Genomic DNA, 19,198 nt, shown 5'->3' on the forward strand with positions numbered 1-19,198 from the left:
TCATTTTCAATGCAGCTGCAAGTGGATCAGACACAGCAGTGCTGCTGGAGTTTGAAACACTCAGTATCACTGCTAGACTGTGACCCCCCCCCCACTGTTCTGGAGTCTTCCTGTGGGGGTCCTGACCACTGAAGAACAGAGGACGACTACAGTTTGTAGAGCTGAAATATGCATGTACACAGTCGATGGACAGTGAGTGTAGAAAAAAGGAAGTGATAATAATGTTATGGCTGATTTGTGCGTGACACTTTATAAATTCACCCAGTTGCATGTGTTTTCATAGTTATTGTATTGTCTTTTTCCAACATACTCAGTGAAACACTCATTGTTTTTGTATGTGAGTGTTTGTCATTCCTGGTTCTGTTTATTTTAAGGGTTTTGGATTGCACAACACGGAAAATTGCAGCCTCTCTGTCTGCTGCAGTAGCTCTGTTTTTATTAGCGCCTTTATTTTCACCTGAGCTGCTTATCTACTTTTGTCCTTTCTTGTTAGTGATCCTCTTTTATTTGCTTATGGTTGGAGCGCTTATTGAGCAATAAATTTCTGTGTTTATACTCTGTAAGGTCAGGTCAGACGAGAGGATTTGCAGAAGAATCCTCCCAGAAACCTTCTAGCTGTTTTTAGAGCCAATTCTGTTGTTAGTTTTTTTTTTTTTTTTTTTTGTGTGTGTGTGTAGATATTGTACTGGAGATTTGTTACATCTTTCTTGGCCAAAAATGAAACCTTTAAATACTGCCCCAGATGTTCTGACTCAAGAAAAGCTAACGAGAACCCTCTGCCCATTTGACAAGCCTTCAAGGCTCTATGAATCTATGGAATACAAGGTTAATACGTACCTGTAGGCCACTGTTCACACAGTCTTATGTGACACCTACATCGGTTATTAATTACCACTAACCGAGTTGGTCGTTTCACACTAGAATGTGTCGACAACTGCCACTTGCTGGACTAAGCTTTAGAAGATGTTCATTCAGGTTTACATTACTTGTGATGAATGGCATGAGTAGGTTGTAGCATTGTGAACAACGACCTGCACAGTGATACAACTGTTCAGAGGAGCCTTGGTCTGTTTGTCTCAAGCAATAATGAGGTTTGTATTATTATATTATTTTGGGCCAAGAATTATGCACTGAAACCACAGAAGTAAATGTCGTGAGATAAAAAGAAAGACTAAAATGTGGGCTTATAACCAGTATTACACAAACAAAGCAGATAACAGCTCTAATTTGTTCCTTGAGACGGATGCTGTCCCACACTCCTCACAGACAGTCACCCGGAGGAAACCCACACAGACACAGGGAGAACACACCACACAGACAGTCACCTGGAGGAAACCCACGCAGACACAGGGAGAACACACCACACTCCTCACAGACAGTCACCCGGAGCGGGAATCGAACCCACAACTTCCAGGCCCCTGGAGCTGTGTGACACTACCTGCTGCGCCACCGTGCCGCCCAGGTTTATAATATGATTAATTAAAAATTAATTATGGAAAATGTGCATGCCATTTGCTTAAAACTGTGAGGCAACATGTTTTTTTTAAATTACATTATTATAATGCAGTTAATTTCACGAAGGGCTTTTTTTTCAGGTATTTTTTTTTAAAAATCCTATGTGCAGCTAGTTTAACTGTGTTTGGCAAACGGTGACTTGCTTAGCCTCAGTACAGCGAGCAAACACAATGTGAGAAGGTATGCAATATTTTTATACTTTTTTTTAGCTGTGTCACCATAGGGGCGCCGTAGACCAAGTGGCAGATCTTCTACCTCTTGAGAAAAATATAGTTTAGAGGGAAATGTGTGTGCCCCTGATCAGCTTACCACTTGAGGAGGATAATATTCCCTGCTTGAAAGCGTTAAACTGCTAAAGGTGCACAGATGAGGGAGCTTTCCAGCACTGCCTTAGAATGTGTGTAGGAGGCTTCTTTATTAAAGTCAAAGTCATTCCCTTTTTGCCTACACTGAAACATCAACAAACATTTTTTTCTATTGTTTTTTCAGACTACTGTTGCTTTGTCATGTTTGGTAAATACAGGAACCATTGCAAGACATTGCTTGGTCATGAGAAAAAAAAATGGAAGTCTTGTGCAGCACTGGTAAGTTGCACATATACATGCCAAACCAGAATAAAGATGATTGTGTTCCTTCAATACACACAGTTATAGATCATTTAAATATAGTTAAAAACACCAAATAGATTGATACGGTCAATAACCACAGATGCTCCTGAGAGATGCAACAGTGTTGGCCCTATTGTCGAGAGCCTGTCATGGTCAGCTTCAGCTTCTTCTCACACTTCATCCACTGAAGAAATGCACTCATCACACTGTCAGCATCTCTCCCACAGCCGATGGTAAACAACTCTCCCAAAAATAACACTGCCCTCGTCATCCACTCCCTGGTCTCTGCTGTAGTGAAGGAAGCTAATGAAAAGTAAGCAGCACCCAATCCTTCATCGGTGAGCATCTCTCAGAGATATGAATTTCACTAAACCAAACATCCATATAAAAGTATCACAAGTAATGGAAGTGCTGCTAAAGAGACAGATGAGCTACGTTTATATTTAAAGCTTTTGGCAGATGCTGTCGTCCAGGGCAATAAAAAAACAATACATCTTATGTTAAATCCAAGAGCTAACACCATGCTTTTTGTCCATCGGACTGCACTATTTTAGTCCTTTCCCAGCAAAATGTTGGACTCCATTTGTTCCCACTGTTGGGTTTCCATCTACTTTTAGCCCATATTTGAAAATAGTTGTCTCCACACATTCTGTTTACACCTCACATGATAATAGGCACCAGAAGTTCATGTTCCAGGGTTAGGAACCGTGCTATAGAATGGTCATATTGGTAAGGAAATTCACTGCAGATGCATGGTTAAGTGTGGGAAATGACAGTGTTGCTACACCATGCAATGACAGTTACCACCATTTCTTTGTCAGAACAGTGGTTAAACGTCATCCTGGTTGCAGCAACCTCTAAATATTTTCATTCTGTCTGAAATCAGACAGCTACTGATTACTACACGCCACCACACATAGGACATGACACTCAGACCGTGGAAGGTGACCTTATTTTAACCGTCAACTTCAGATGTTTGTCCACAGACTGCACTGAGCTCATCCCGATGCCTGCTAGTCATGAGATCATTTGTTGGTTTGGTGGGAACAATACATTGTTTTTTAAGAGATAAGCCATGACCAAGTCAGAGTGGGAGTACTGAGGAAATAAACCTAATTCTAATCTGTGTTTTCTAGGATAAAACCTTTTGGGGAAAAGACAAAAGGTGTACCACTTGATTTGTCAAGTATAATAGCAGCTGTATGCGTGTCCTTGGCATGGAAAAACAAGGCTGTGTCTGAGAACGGTGCAGGAAAGGCTATTCTGTAGGTCCCATGAAATTAAACTGAAAGCATTCGTCCACAGTCAAGAACATAGTTCTTGAAAAGTATGGCATTTTTAACAGACTGCAGGTCACAGAAAACAGATGAAAACAACTTCCTCCCGATGACAGGAGGAAGGTTGGACAATGACCCCTGGCCTACTGTTTTATCTCTGTTATGCTGCACTACGACCCAGTCATCAGGTCTAAACACATAAGAACATGGTCTGTTATGGCAGATTCGTACTGCAGTCTTGGCCAATGTAGAAGCAATATATTTTCCTGATCATCAGCCTTTGTCCAAAAATCTTAATTCCGTATTCAAATTTTTGTGACCTTCCATCCTCACTGCCCTCACTGTGGTGGTGATGAGGTTCAGTGCTGCACTTTTTGTGAATAATTAAAATGCAGTGTGGAAAATAACTGGATAATCACTTGCACAAAAGTTTTCTCCACCCGCTTCCTATGGTGAAGATGCTCTTTATATAAAAACCCTGAATTTAAAGAGACTATTGGACACTTGTACAAAGCTGTTTAGCCATCTTTAATCAATTTTGTTTTTAGAATGTTGAAATCTCTTCTCAGGTCAGATGACATAGCCATCTGTCTCAATGCTCCAAAAAAGGACACACCACCACTCTCAAACTGAAGACATGTCCATCTAAAAAAACTGTAAATATGACAAATAAGGCAAAATAAGACATTTTTCTAAAGCAGAAAAATATGGGGGGAAAAGAAAAGTAAATTCCAAACAACAAAAAGCAAACTTAGTCGCACATAATCGTATCCTACAGTCAGGACTGACGGAGGCGGACGCACTCGCTATAACAGAGTGACTTTATTTACATAGGGTGACCAGATCTGAGATGGTGAGAAAGAGGACACGTCTCCCTGGGGGAACGACGACTACTGACGTGCAGACTGACCAATTAAATGTTTACAGAGAAGGTTATCGACCAATAACGGTAGCTCTACAGTCAGACCATCCAATCAGAAGATTTTAGGCTACTTCACCACGCCTCCCTTCTCACTCAAGCGAACCAATCGGAGTAGGGGAGGGCGGGACTAGTTTGTGAACGAAACGCTTCTCGAAATTCTATGTAAGATCTAGAAAAACAAAATCCCGGACGTTTGTGAAATTCTGCCCGGACATTTTTTTAAGTCTAAAAAAGAGGACATGTCCGGGTAAAAGAGGACGTCTGGTCACCCTAATTTACACCAAAAGATACAAAACAAAGACAGAATACTTAGACCAATAAAGACCTAGACTGAAACTTGGACAGAGGGGCTTAGACAGAGAAAGGGAACTGGACTGACAAACATAGACAGAGGGAACTAAATAGACAGAGACCTAAACAGACTAATCTTAGACAGAGCTAAATAGACACCTGGACAGGGAGAACTAAACAGACAAAGAAAGCTAAACAGACTAAACTTGGACACAGACAGACATGAGACAAGAGAGATACAAAGACTGACTTGGGAGGCATATGAGACATAGAGCACCAAACAGAGGTGTAATGTACAACAAAGAAGGAGGAACTTAAATATACAACACAGACAAGGGACACCTGAAACAGATAATGAAGGGGCAGGATTACAAATGAGACACGGACAAGGAGGAGGAACAAAGGCGGGACTAGGGTGGAGACATGAACAATAACAAACAGAGCCATGTGCAAGAGCACATGGCGGGGAAAACAGACATGACAGGACAAGGGCATGACACCTACTATGAGTACAAAAAGTCATAGTCACATAGTCTAATCCTGGGTGGGGAAGGGGCAGATCTTATTACATATATAAGGAATTAATGACCATATACACATGTAGGATAACTATCCAGAATGTAGTGGCTGCGTGGAAAACGTGGAATAAAATACACTGTTTATCATGAAAGTGATTTCTGGTGAGGAACAATGAAGAAAATGGATAGATTAAAATACTAAGAGGAATAAACTACATTTGGCCTTCACTGTGCAGCTCCTGGACAAAGCTGACAAATGCCCTCATCGTCAGGAATGTGGTGTGTTGGGTACACTCTTCCCACAGAAGATAAACATAGGTTCCAGGGAGCACAGTGGATATGAGCTTCTGATTCTTGATGAACTGAATCATATGTTTCAGCTTGACTACCCACAGGAGCGTGAAGAGTATTCACCAGTTAAAGCTCTACTGTACTTTGCACGGATCTAAACAACAAGTGTCACTCTTCTATGTACTTACAGACACAATGTTCTGGACCTGGCACAGTGCTGCACATTTTTCCTGGTGTCATATACAACCATATCTTGTCTGAGGTGATTCACATTTTCAGAATGACGCAAGTGTATTTTTGAAGAGAAGTGTATGTTTCTGGTTTTGGGAAGACCCTGCTGTGTCTGACAGTTTCTTCTTATCCTCACTAAACTTTTTCGACTTACCCATTTAAGGCTTTTAGGTATTCAGGTGCAGTAAGTGAGAGACTCTGGATGCTTGCAGATAGATGCCTTCAACACATTTCACCAACTCCCTGTCGTCATGGCACTCTGAGGCTCCACAGAATACACCATGATTTTCTCCACAGTCCCAATCACATTTACATCTGGTGTATATTCTGAAAAACAACCATACAAATTATGTTACATATTTCATAACTAAAAAGATCAATGCAATGCAATTAATACCAGCAAAACTGAGCTAAACCTTTACAGAGTCACAGCTTACCTTCACTCTAAACTTGACTCAGGTTATATTGTTTTTAAAGGTATTATACTGTTTCAGCAGTGGCAGGCCACTCTCTTTCTGGAGGCTTATGGAAACCCTATATATATATATATATATATATATATATATATATATATATATATATATATATATATATATATATATATATATATATAAAGAGGCAATGCAAACTTAGTACATTTTAATGCATTTGTGGACTTACTCCATTATTTCTTGACATAAGCAAAATTATCTTCCATTTAAATATTAATTCATTCATTATCTGTAACCCTTGTCCAGTTCAGGGTCATGGTGGGTCCATAGCATACCTGGAATCATTGGGCGCAAGGCAGGAATACACCCTGGAGGGGGCGACAGTCCTTCACAGGGCAACACACACTCACTCACGCACACACCTCTACGGACACTTTTGAGTCACCAATTCACCTACCAGTGTGTGTTTTTGGACTGTGGGAGGAAACCGGAGCACCCGGAGGAAATCCATGCAGACACGGGGAGAACACACCACACTCTTCACAGACAGTCACCCGGAATGGGACTCAAACCCACAACTTCCAGGTCCTTGGAGCTGTGTGACTGCGACACTACCTGCTGCACCACCATGCCGCCCCTCAGAGTCAAACAGATCGCTGATATTTTACTAAAGTAAGCTAGGAGTAATTTAGTAGTTCAAATAAAAATATAATTACTACTCTCTAGTTTGTTAGATGCCATGATATCCAACTTCACCAAATTGATTCTTCTTCTTTCAAATCTACTGTTTGGTGGAGGAACAGCAGGGCGCCGTGCCAATGAGGCTAAAACCACGAAAGGCTGCAGACATCCAAACTGCTTTTCATTCTCCTCATCTCTCTCCACTTCTCACTTACTCTCCATCTCCTGTAGCATGGCCAGCTTTGTTCTCTCCTTCACGATCTCTCTCCAAATCTCTCACTCACTTTCTCAGGGCCATAATTTCCTTCAGCTCCTCCAGCTCTCTTCTTTGCGCTTGTTCTCATTCTTCAAGCTTTTGCTGCTAGATCACCTCCCTGAGCTGCTCTATCAGACTCTGCTGTTCCTTCAAGCCTACGGATGCCCTCAGTGTCTGTTCTTGGGTTGGATCGTTATACTCCTGACCCTCAGTTGGCACCTCAGTCAACAGCACATTGTCTTCTTCGCTGTCCTGATCTCTGACTACCTCTGATTCCATGCTCACCTCATTGCTCTACAAATCACAGGCATGTCTAATTAACAGGCAGTACATGCTGGAGAGTCCAAAGCTTCAATTAAACTAAAGTTGGTAACGTTTCAAATGTGTGCTGAAGGGAGCGGTTGGGAACGGAGACATTCTAAAGCAGGAGGCAGGTCATTCCTTAAAAAAAGAATGTAGAAAGCTCGTAAAACCAAGTGTCTCATCTGGTTTTCGGCCCGGCGTATAATAAAAAGAGCCTGTCCACTCACTGGTAACTGATAACATTTACAGAACTCTGATGTTTAGCTCTGACTTCTCCACCTGACTTGCCTTTAACACCTGCAGAAACTGCTCGAACTCTTTCCTTACATTCTGCACTTCACTCAGTCTTCCCTCTTTCTTCAGGTTTCCGTATTTTGCCATTTGTCTCTCCTTCTGCTGTCTTTCTTTCTCCAGCTGTCCCTGCTCCTGCTGTCTTTCTTTCTCCATCTGTCTCTCCTTCCTTTGTCTTTCTTCCTCCAGTTTCCCCTCCTCTTTCAACTGTCTCACTTCCTCCAGCAGTCTTTCTCTCCTTTCCCTCAGCTCTTCTGTCTGTTGCATCACTCTCTCTGTCTTACGCTTATCTTCTTTTTGAAAAAAGTTTCCTGAATAGCTGTCACATTTTTGCTGTCACTCATCCAAAGGATTTCGGATTTTGATCATGATTCTGGGTGCAATCTGTGCAAGTCCAACAAAACACAATAATGTTTAATAATATATGTTTCCATACTTGTTTAGAGAGCGAACACACTGTGGTAATATCAGATGGAAAAGAAAATCAATAGCAGTATGAATTTAGAAATGCAGTATGATTTAGTCTAACATTAGCTTTTACATTAGAACCATTTAATAATAATAATAATCATGCTACAGATGTAGGTTAATACACCATTATAATTAGGGATGTCCCAATCAAGCTTTTTGACCCCAATCTCAATCCTAGCACAAGGCGGGAATACACCCTGGATACCACCACAGTCACACATTCACACCAACGTGTGTTTTTGGACTGTGGGAGGAAACTGGAGCACCCGGAGGAAACCCACGCGGACACAGGGAGAACACACCACACTCCTCACAGACAGTCACCCGGAGGAAACCCACGCAGACACAGGGAGAACACACCACACTCCTCACAGACAGTCACCCGGAGGAAACCCACGCAGACACAGGGAGAACACACCACACTCCTCACAGACAGTCACCCGGAGCAGGAATCGAACCCACAACCTCCAGGCCCCTGGAGCTGTGTGACTGCAACACTACCTGCTGTACTACCGTGCCACCCCAGTTGGATAGTGCACACCTCAAATACATTACAATTAAAAAAAAAATCCATTCATTCATTCATTCATTCATTCATTATCTGTAAGCACTTATCCAATTCAGGGTCACGGTGGGTCCAGAGCCTACCTGGAATCATTGGGCGCAAGGCAGGAATACACCCTGGAGGGGGCTTTAAAAATCCAGCTTTTTCTAAAGAAAATTCCAAGAAATGTGTAAAGTCAAACAAAACAAGCACGACTGGGCAGAGATAATGGTTTATGGTTAATGACAGGAAGACACTGCGATGATGCACTGAATCTGGAATCCTGGGTTTCCCAGTCTTTGTGTCATAAAGTCAGCAGATTGTTGAGTGGGGAGGCGTTTGAGGAGCTACAGGAATTGCTGACTAGTTTGAGAATGAGATTTCTGAGTAAACACACGTGAGTGTTTCTCCCTCCAGAGAGCGGAGCTTCAGACGGGCGGCACTGCGTTTAAGGTTGGCCCTTGACCAGCAGATCACAACGACAGGAACTTGGACACAACATTCCTGGAGGTTGTAATGTAAAAGCTGCCAAGCCCTGGGAGTTGTGGGACTAATTCATGTTCGAGGAAACATGCACGACTGAGAACCTGTCCAGTGACTAACTGACCATCACTCTTGGATATACGGTAATACGCAAATGTCAGGGACCACCTTTGCTTCATTTCATTTCCAGTCAGACAGTCCTTTAAGTAAAAAAACATGCAGAAAAACTGAGCAGTTTCCAATGCTAGAATTCAATAAAGAGCTATAAAGGATTTAATAACATTCGTATGAATTAATGTGCCGAATGTAGCCATAATAAATTTCTGTCTTAGCATTTACATGAACATATCATCACTGTCCAGTTCCCCAAGTGGCAACTCCCCCCCACACAAAAAAATAATGGAAAAACTAAAAGCAAATCTCACAGCTCCAGGGGCCTGGAGATTGTGGGTTCAATTCCCACTCTGGGTGACTGTCTGTGAGGAGTGTCGTGTGTTCTCCCTGTGTCTGTGTGGGTTTCCTCTGGGTGACTGTCTGTGAGGAGTGTCGTGTGTTCTCCCTGTGTCTGCGTGGGTTTCCTCCGGGTGACTGTCTGTGAGGAGTGTGGTGTGTTCTCCCTGTGTCTGCGTGGGTTTCCTCCGGGTGACTGTCTGTGAGGAGTGTGGTGTGTTCTCCCTGTGTCTGCATGGGTTTCCTCCGGGTGACTGTCTGTGAGGAGTGTGGTGTGTTCTCCCTGTGTCTGCGTGGGTTTCCTCCGGGTGACTGTCTGTGAGGAGTTGGTGTGTTCTCTCTGTGTCTGCGTGGGTTTCCTCCGGGTGCTCCGGTTTCCTCCCACAGTCCAAAAACACACGTTGGTAGGTGGATTGGCGACTCAAAAGTGTCCGTAGGTGTGAGTGTGTGAGTGTGTGTGTTGCCCTGTGAAGGACTGGCGCTCCCTCCAGGGTGTATTCCCGCCTTGCGCCCAATGATTCCAGGTAGGCTCTGGACCTACCGCGACCCTGAACTGGATAAGGGTTACAGATAATGAAATGAATAAAAGCAAATCTGCAGAAAATTATGAACACACAAACGTAATACACACAAACGATGAACTCAGCATGGTTTAATACAACTTCTGTGACATATATCTGCCTCTGAAAGTAAAGATGACATAGAGTTGATTTATGGAGAATAAACATTTTCATTATCTAGAGAGCAACCTCATATGTCTTTTCATTATGTCTTTGTGAGGCCGTTATGGCCTCTTTTAATGACTTGCAAACCTCTGGCGCAGTCCCACACATCGAGGGATTCACAGTTCCCCCAATGAATTTCCAAAGAATCAGATCTGAGAGACAAGATACAAAGGAAAACATGGAAGATATGATCAGGACCCACCATGAACTGTAAATTCCCATTCCCATTCACAGGCATAAAAAGAACAACAGGAAGAACCCTCATTTGTTCAGGTTTTCTTTTCAGTCTTCTTCAAAACAGCTGCAGAAATATGTGTGGGTGTCCTTTGTGTTTCTTCCTTTCTGGAGACCTATTCAATTGGGTCCGTATAAGGATAGATACTTATTATAGGCTTAGGCACAGCTAGAGCCACATCCTCTGGTTGTTGTGTGACTTTTAAATCAGTATTTTAACATACACTATAATACACTTTAATTAGTGAGTTCAGCTGCTTAAGGGTTCAGACGTGTTCGACTCTGCACTTGGTGTTGTGTAATCTCCATAGAGAAGCATTATCAACTGAATTAGACACTCTGGATGAGCTGAACCTGACCCTAAGGCCTCAGGCCTAGTGCTAAGCTAGAGGCTTATAGGTGAGGACTACTGTGTGTGAGTGAGTGAGTAAGTGAGTGAGTGAGCGAGAGAATGCAGGGGGGGCTTGGTTTTGTGGCCCCCTTCCGAAAATGGAGAGACACGTCCATTGCTCTTTTTAAAGTCCACTTTGAAAGTTCAGTTCCCATGAAATTTGTGCAGTGGACAGAGCAGGGGTCTCTCCAGATCATGTCCACTGTAAAGGGCTTCTCTGCTGTAAAGAGCTGCCAACTGCTCAGAGAGCTACCCACTGAACACTACACAAATAGTGAATGGCATCTCAATGGCCTATAAGTGGACAATCTGAATCCCCTTACTAAGCCCCACTCAGCTCCCTGAAAACATACAAAACATTAATATATATAGTGATGTAGAGGTCTGGGCTCTGGGGAGGTCAGTGTCAGTCTAGTGATCTTCTTTGTTTGATTTGTTTGTTGGTTTGTTTGTTTTGTCTATTATCTTTTTTTCTGTGTAACTGCTTCTTGACAGCTCTACTTTCCTTTCTGATCTGAAGCAAGAATAAAATTTCATTTGCTCTGATTATTGGAAGCTTTAGGTTTTGTTTTCCTGGTGGTCATTTTCGGTGAAGGCTTGCATGGTGGTTAGGAGTCCCCCAAAATGAATTAAGACATTGGTTATAAGGAGTGTGTGAATGCAGACTGCTTTTTTTTTTTAATAAAGCACAGTAGAGTGATGCCAATCAGAAGAGTAGTGATGTACATACAGTAGATCAGTCATAAAGACACAGTAAAAATAAGTCAGTTTAATTCTGATATAGAAAATCATCATGTAAAATGAACTATGGCTGCTTTTGGTGCATGAATTCAGACAAAGTATATTACAAAAAAAAACACAGCATAGAGGACCTTTAATGATTTACATGCATTTGTAATGAGTCTCTTTTTTTAGGTGTATTTCTGGTGTAAGTATTTCTTAGGTGTAAGTCTGTTTCATATGTGTATTTCATAACCTACAAGTGACTTGTTCACCACATCTAGCATGATTACTCACTGTGCGTGTCGATGAGAAAAAACCCAGGCGCTGCTTGGTATGGTGCCTGAAGAGATCATTTCTTATAATAAAAAATGGATATGATTTTTTTTTTTTAAATAATAAGATAATCGCTTTAAATTAGTTGGAACCTATTGCTGAATTAGGGCCAGCATTTGTAAACAAATGCACATGATTTTCAGGTGCTAACCATCTCATTGAACAGGCTTAACTCTCATATTCATATTTTAAAGGCAATATTTACAATAGGGCGGCATGGTGGTGCAGCAGGTTAGTGGCGCAGTCACACAGCTCCAGGGGCCTGGAGGTTGTGGGTTCGATTCCCGCTGTTCTCTCCGTGTGTCTGCGTGGGTTTCCTCCGGGTGACTGTCTGTGAGGAGTTGGTGTGTTCTCCCCGTGTCCGCATTGAGTTTCCTCCAGGTGACTGTCTGTGAGGAGTTGGTGTGTTCTCCCCGTGTCCGCGTGGGTTTCCTCCCACAGTCCAAAAACACACGTTGGTAGGTGGATTGGTGACTCAAATGTGTCCGTATGTGTGAGTGCGAGTTGCCCTGTGAAGGACTGGCGCCCCCTCCAGGGTGTATTTCCCCGCCTTGCGCCCAATGATTCCAGGTAGGCTCTGGACCCACCATGACCCTGAATTGGATAAGGGTTACAGATAATGAATGAATGAATGAATATTTACAATATTAATCATATTAATAAATAAATAATATTAATAAATGGCCTTGTGTGTTCATAAAGCCCTGTCTGTAAATGGATTAAAACAACAATAGTGTCTCTGTCCAGTATGTGATAGGCATTCTCTCATTCTACTCAAGGTGGAAAAACTGTATGAACCTCCAAACTTTGAAAATCATGAACCGAGATGAGGATACTGCTGTATTCCTGCTCCATATGCAGTAGAGGGAACGGAAATATCCTAAGAAAAACTGTGTTTTGATTATAATTTCGATTGTTGCCTTAAAATGGCGCCGAGCTTCTGAACCGAAACAAACCAGAGAACAGCGTTTCCCCACAATCACAGATGTTCCCTTTAACCCATCTGTGCCAATGAGCGCGCGCGCACACACACGTCACCAGTGTGAAACCTCTTCAGCCCCAGTGAAGGTGGTGCAGTTGGGGGTTAGTTAGCTGTGAATGTTGAGGTAAAGGAAACAGAATTTCCCTCATTCCCCCAACTCTTTCTTTCTTTTACCAACTTTTAGGACGTTTCAATTTGCGAAATTGTCCCTTCCAAGATATTATATTTTCTTGTGTCTGTCCACTCCGGGGCTCCGTAGCGGTGTTGTGCAGCGGTTGGTTTTGTGCAGCTCTGTCGGGAGGTGGGGCTTTACTCTTTCAGAAACTTCTCCACCTCCGCTTCTCCACAGAGCTTCAGAGTGAAACTGAGGCACGGCACAGTGAGACTGATCTCTCCGCGCTGAAGCAGTTCACCTCCCGCTTAGAAAAGTAGGGCCTGTGCGTGAGTGCGCGTGGATATAAAGTGATAAGGAATCCTCCGCTTGTAAACAGACTCCGAGGAGTTCACAAACTCTAAAGACCAGCTCCGAGAGCATCACGATGCAACCGATAAACCTGGACACATACAGCCTGTCCCTGCTGACCGCTAAAGAGGACATCCTCAACGCCAAGGCATCCACCAACTGGTACAGTATCCGTTCATAACCTTCACATAATGCAGTGTTGTTCCTAGCTTTCTCCAGCTTCAGGCCACTGCCAGCCTCCTGCCGTTGCTGGAGTTGATAGAACTTGCGTTACACTACATGGCCAAAAGTTCTTGGACAACCCTTGGTCCTGCGTTTCTTCTAAAATCAGATGTTGTGTAGGGTTTTGTCAGGGTGTTTTTCTGTGTGCAGCTTAAAGGAATTGAATTCATAATCTAGAAGGGGTGTCAACAAAGTTTTGGATTCTAATCAGTGATCCGACAGACTTTTTATAAATAGACATTTGCATATTTGTATAAATAAAATATATATCACTGTGCAGTTTCATTTTTATTTGATGTGGCTGAAAGCTCTGCAGTATTATGTTCAATAACACAATAAAAGGCATTAATAATGCTGTCTACAAGTATAAGAGCACTTTTGGACTTTTTTTTCATGAAACCCAGTGGTATTTAGTTGCAGCTAAACATTGCAGAGTGGCAGTAGGTTGATTAACACTGTAACTGTTATTGTTTTCTTTTCGCTTTACGCTTATTGTGTGGTGCAGGACAAACCTTCGAAACTTAATACCCAGCATATCACTTCACTGGAGTGGACCATGTGGCATCAAAGCATGGTAAACAACACCATGAGCGAGAACACCCAGCTCTGGAAGTCAGCAGTATGAGTTTATCTTTGCAGAATTTGCAGCATGTTACAGGAATTTGTATAAGATGCCTATTTTCATCTTCAAACAGATTGATTTCTGCTGTTTGCTGCACAAGAATTACAAAGGAGGGGGCGTAGTTATAACATCCCTGTAGAACTCTTACAGATTCCTATTGTATTACTTCAGTACTTTTTTGAAAGGAGTGTTTATTCACCTATTCAGTGAAGCAGCTATTGTATAACTGTGTTATAACTTTGTGGTTTTGCAACATTTACTGCCTTGACAGTGAGCATTAGAGGCATATGGATGCTGTGTGGCTGTTGAAGCGGTGAGGCGATCATTTACTGGAACAGCTATCTGCGGCTGCTTGCTTGGAGGTTTTTTTTTTGACAGGATTGGATGCACATGGTGAGAGTTCTAGTCGAACTGTGGCATACATTATGGGATCCAACATGGGCAAATGTTTACTGGCATGTAAAGGGGCTTCTTTCTGTGGTTCCTGTTTCTGCTGGATGAAATATTATAGGGTGGTTATTATACTGAATACTGTGGTTTTTATATGATACTGTGTGTTATTTACCTGAGGCGGCACGGTGGTGCAGCAGGTAGTGTCGCAGTCACACAGCGACACCCACAGACCTGGAGGTTGTGGGTTCGTGTCCTGCTCCGGGTGACTGTCTGTGAGGAGTTTGGTGTGTTCTCCCTGTGTCTGTGTGGGTTTCCTCCGGGTGACTGTCTGTGAGGAGTTTGGTGTGTTCTCCCTGTGTCTGTGTGGGTTTCCTCCGGGTGACTGTCTCTGAGGAGTTTGGTGTGTTCTCCCTGTGTCTGTGTGGGTTTCCTCTGGGTGAATGTCTGTGAGGAGTTTGGTGTGTTCTCCCTGTGTCTGTGTGGGTTTCCTCCGGGTGACTGTCTCTGAGGAGTTTGGTGTGTTCTCCCTGTGTCTGTGTGGGTTTCCTCCGTGTAACTGTTTGTGAGGAGTTTGGTGTGTTCTCCCTGTGTCTGTGTGGGTTTCATCCGGGTGAGTGTCTGTGAGGAGTGTGGTGTGTTCTCCTTGTGTCTGTGTGGGTTTCCTCCGGGTGAGTGTCTGTGAGGAGTGTGGTGTGTTCTCCCTGTGTCCGCATGGGTTTCTTCTAGGTGCTCTGGTTTCCTCCCACAGTCCATGGACTGGTGGATTGGCGGCTCAAAAGTGTCCGTAGGTGTGAGTGAATGTGTGTTGCCCCCTCCAGGGTGTGTTCAGTGTGCGCCCAGTGATTCCGGGTTGGCTCCAGACCCACCGCGATCGTGAACTGGATAAGTGGTTACAGACAATGAATGAATATTATTTACCTTCAATATACTAAATATTCAGATGTTTGTAGACACTTTCCTGTCCATACTTTATGAATGTAAGGTTATGCCTCTTTTGCTGCTGCTGGATGCTAACTAATTATAAGATGTATCCATAAACTTTTGGACATACTTCCTCACCCACCCCTGGACTTAATTTCTGGCTGTTCCACCATTGTTTCATGATATTGCAGTTCTAGTCTTCTGGATTTATTCATAGCTGTGCATTATAACAAGACCACAATGACATCATTTTATATGGTCTGTCTATGTGCATTTCTGTAAAAGCTGTGTTTGTGTGGGTTAATGCTCATTAGCTTAAATCTTGCCTAGTCCCCCTCTCTTTCATGTCTCTCATTACTGTTTTCTGACCTGCTATTACCTTTCCTTAGTTGTTATCAGAGCTCGTTATATATAAGCCTACAGCCTGAGATCCTCTTTTCATGGACTTACTTGCCATGAGTACTACTGAATGCAAAATGTGTTCATTTAGGTCAAAATCAAAAGATTAATTTCACTAAACTTTACCTACCTGTATTTTACCTTCAGTATTTAGATGTAGGGCCTAAAGCAGGCACTAAAATTGCATCAGTCCCTAATTTAAAGACATGCTTGTACATTAAATAACCGTAACCTTTAGATCAGTCCTCAGGGTGGTCCTGCAATGGTCCACATTGTATATTTGGTCCCTGTGTGTTGGGAATTAGATTTGAGCAACAGTGTGGACAGTCTTTTATAGTTGCTTTATGATATCTTCTAGATGAGAAGTACTGGGGTGGCACGGTGGTGCAGCAGGTAGTGTCGCAATCACACAGCTCTAGGGACCTGGAGGTTGTGGATTCAAGTCCCGCTCCGGGTGACTGTTTGTAAGGAGTGGGGTGTGTTCTCCCTGTGTCCATGTGGGTTTCCTCCGGGTGCTCCGGTTTCCTCCCACAGTCCAAAAACACACGCTGGTAGGTGGATTAGCGACTCAAAAGTGTCCTTAGGTGTGTGTGTGTGTTGCCCTGTGAAGGACTGGCGCCCCCTCCAGGGTGTATTCCCTCCTTGCGCCCAATGATTCCAGGTAGGCTCTAGACCCACCGCGACCCTGAACTGGATAAGGGTTACAGACAATGAATGAATGAGAAGTACTAACAATTTTGACAGCATACACACACACACACATACATACTCATTCAAGTTTGTTTCCTTTCATTGTGAGGACTTTCCGTATAAAATGTGTGTGGGAGAAGTAGGAGAAGTCCCCAACAGTATGAATGTGTAAACATGTTTTTGTACACACAGGGAGAAAGCATTTTTCATGCATTGTCTTTATTTTACCTAGACCTCTATTGACCCCTAACGTAGCCATAACAACTACTGGCCTGACCTTAACCCTAATTGAGTTCTGAACTGACAACAATGCCCTGTAATGACAGTCAGTCAGTGCGAGATGTTGTAAATAATGTATATTAAAATATTAAAAACGTGTTTAAAAATCATATCATTGTTATTGAAACATTTAATATTGCAATATATATTGATATTGAATTATTGTCCAGCCCTAGCTTCACCTTAAAATTTAATAATTGAAGGTAGGCTACGGGGACAGGCTTGTTTTCCCCACGAGGAAGAGACGTCTTCACAATGTGAGTGTGTAAACAGGTCCGCACAACAACAACACAACAAAAACCCAGTACATAAAGACACACGCACACACACATATTATGTTAGTGGAGTGAAATGAATGTATGGGTTTAACAGATTTCACAGACTGAGCAGTCCCAGAGCATATTGTTCAGTGTACAAGTCAAGGCCTGAAATACACATTCAATAGCGTCATTCTAGTATCTCCAAAAGAGTCAATGTGCTCTTAGCGTTTTAGGCAACGTTCCTACGGACGTCCCACCAGCCCAAGCCCCAGCGCTCTGGGCCGCTCCTTGTCTGTTTTTTCCACGCGCTTAATCTCCGTGGAAACACTCAGGGAAACAGACACTCAAAGCTGCTCAAGTCCATCAAGCCCATTCATGTGCTGCTCTTGACGAGTGCCGTCCGCTGGAAACTTCAACACTCGGATTATTTTTCTTTCTTTTTTGCACGGCAACATCTCTGCGTCACTTTCAGTTACAGAGCCACTGAAACATACAACACAGTATTGTGCATATGTCAGAAACCCTTTTTTATTTCCTGTTAACAGCATCAACAGCTCCATATGACATTTTTTTCCAGTACTAACTGTGTCCACCTTTGCATTTACGCTAGTGTCTGTTCTTTTCCAGAGACGTGCTTTCAGTTTCCAGGTCACATTGGCTCATAATCCTTGTAATCTAAACACATTTAGTGATGTTGAGGTCTTGGTTCTGGGGTGGCTAGTCCATTTCTCTTACAATCCCAGCAGCTGCATTGATAATATATATTGTAATGATTATGTTTTGAATGGGGTGGCACGGTGGTGTAGCAGGTAGTGTCGCAGTCACACAGCTCCAGGGACCTGGAGGTTGTGGTTTCGTTTCCCGCTCCGGGTGACTGTCTGTGAGGAGTTGGTGTGTTCTCCCTGTGTCTGCGTGGGTTTCCTCCAGGTGCTCCGGTTTCCTCCCACAGTCCAAAAACACATGTTGGTAGGTGGATTGGCGACTCAAAAGTGTCCGTAGGTGTGAGTGTGTGTGTGTGTGTGTGTGTGTCTGTCTGTCTGTGTTGCCCTGTGAAGGCGGGGTGTATTCCCGCCTTGCGCCCAATGATTCCAGGTAGGCTCTGGACCCACCGTGACCCTGAACTGGATAAGCGGTTACAGATAATGAATGAATGAATGAATGTTTTGAATGCCTCTTTTTCATCTAGTATACTTAGTATTCTGGGTTGCTCAGAAATATCTCCAGGATACATTTGCCTGTAAATTAAATAAATGAAGGAGATTATTTTTTATTACACACTCTAAACCCTTTCTGAACTTTCAGTTTCATGAAACTGCTAAATGGGAACATTCCCTTTCTAAGTATTGACATGTCTCCATTTTTTCCCCTCATAAAAGCTGCCAGAGAGCCCGTGCTGCAAGAGTTTAACACTTTCGGGGTCGTATTTGTCAAACTAATAATCAGTTTTTGGATTTGAACTTATCCTAATTCTGAAATTTAACTTCACATCTACAACCATTAATTCACTATAAATATATTTAATATTAAATACTTAACGACTACTATATATTATTTGGAAACTCAAAGGTAAGTTATACATTTAACGATTGGGTAGTTGTGAGGGTGAGGAATGTGGACCCTCATAAAGGAAGCATGGACCGTCATACAGACCCTTGAAGGGACAAATGTGTGCCTTGTCCTTTATCTTCATATCTGCAGGTTTACTAATTAGGTACAGCGTTTAATGAGGTAAAGGAAAGCTGCTGTCAACACCATCACATTATGTGTCCTAACTGCTGTTTAAAAGGGCAAGCCCACATTTTTTTTAAGTTTCTGAAAGCTTGCTGGCTCATTTCTGCGTGGGTTTCCTCCGGGTGACTGTCTGTGAGGAGTGTGGTGTGTTCTCCCTGTGTCTGCGTGGGTTTCCTCCAGGTGCTCCGGTTTCCTCCCACAGTCCAAAAACACAAGTTGGTAGGTGGATTGGCGACTCAAAAGTGTCCGTAGGTGTGAGTGTGTGAG

At 42.9% G+C, this 19,198-nt stretch overlaps 1 protein-coding gene across 1 annotated transcript in view; it reads left to right on the plus strand.

Moving 5' to 3' along the window:
- The first annotated feature begins 13,321 nt into the window (after positions 1-13,321).
- Positions 13,322-19,198, plus strand: part of LOC136678134 (drebrin-like protein A) — a 53,327-nt gene continuing 47,450 nt past the window's right edge. The window contains exon 1 of the mRNA XM_066656013.1: positions 13,322-13,576. Coding sequence (XP_066512110.1) covers positions 13,491-13,576 — 86 coding nt within the window. The 5' untranslated portion in view covers positions 13,322-13,490. The remainder of the gene's footprint in view (positions 13,577-19,198) is intronic.

The sequence above is a fragment of the Hoplias malabaricus genome, chromosome Y (assembly GCF_029633855.1).
Source record: "Hoplias malabaricus isolate fHopMal1 chromosome Y, fHopMal1.hap1, whole genome shotgun sequence".
Classification (NCBI taxonomy): Eukaryota; Metazoa; Chordata; class Actinopteri; order Characiformes; family Erythrinidae; genus Hoplias; species Hoplias malabaricus.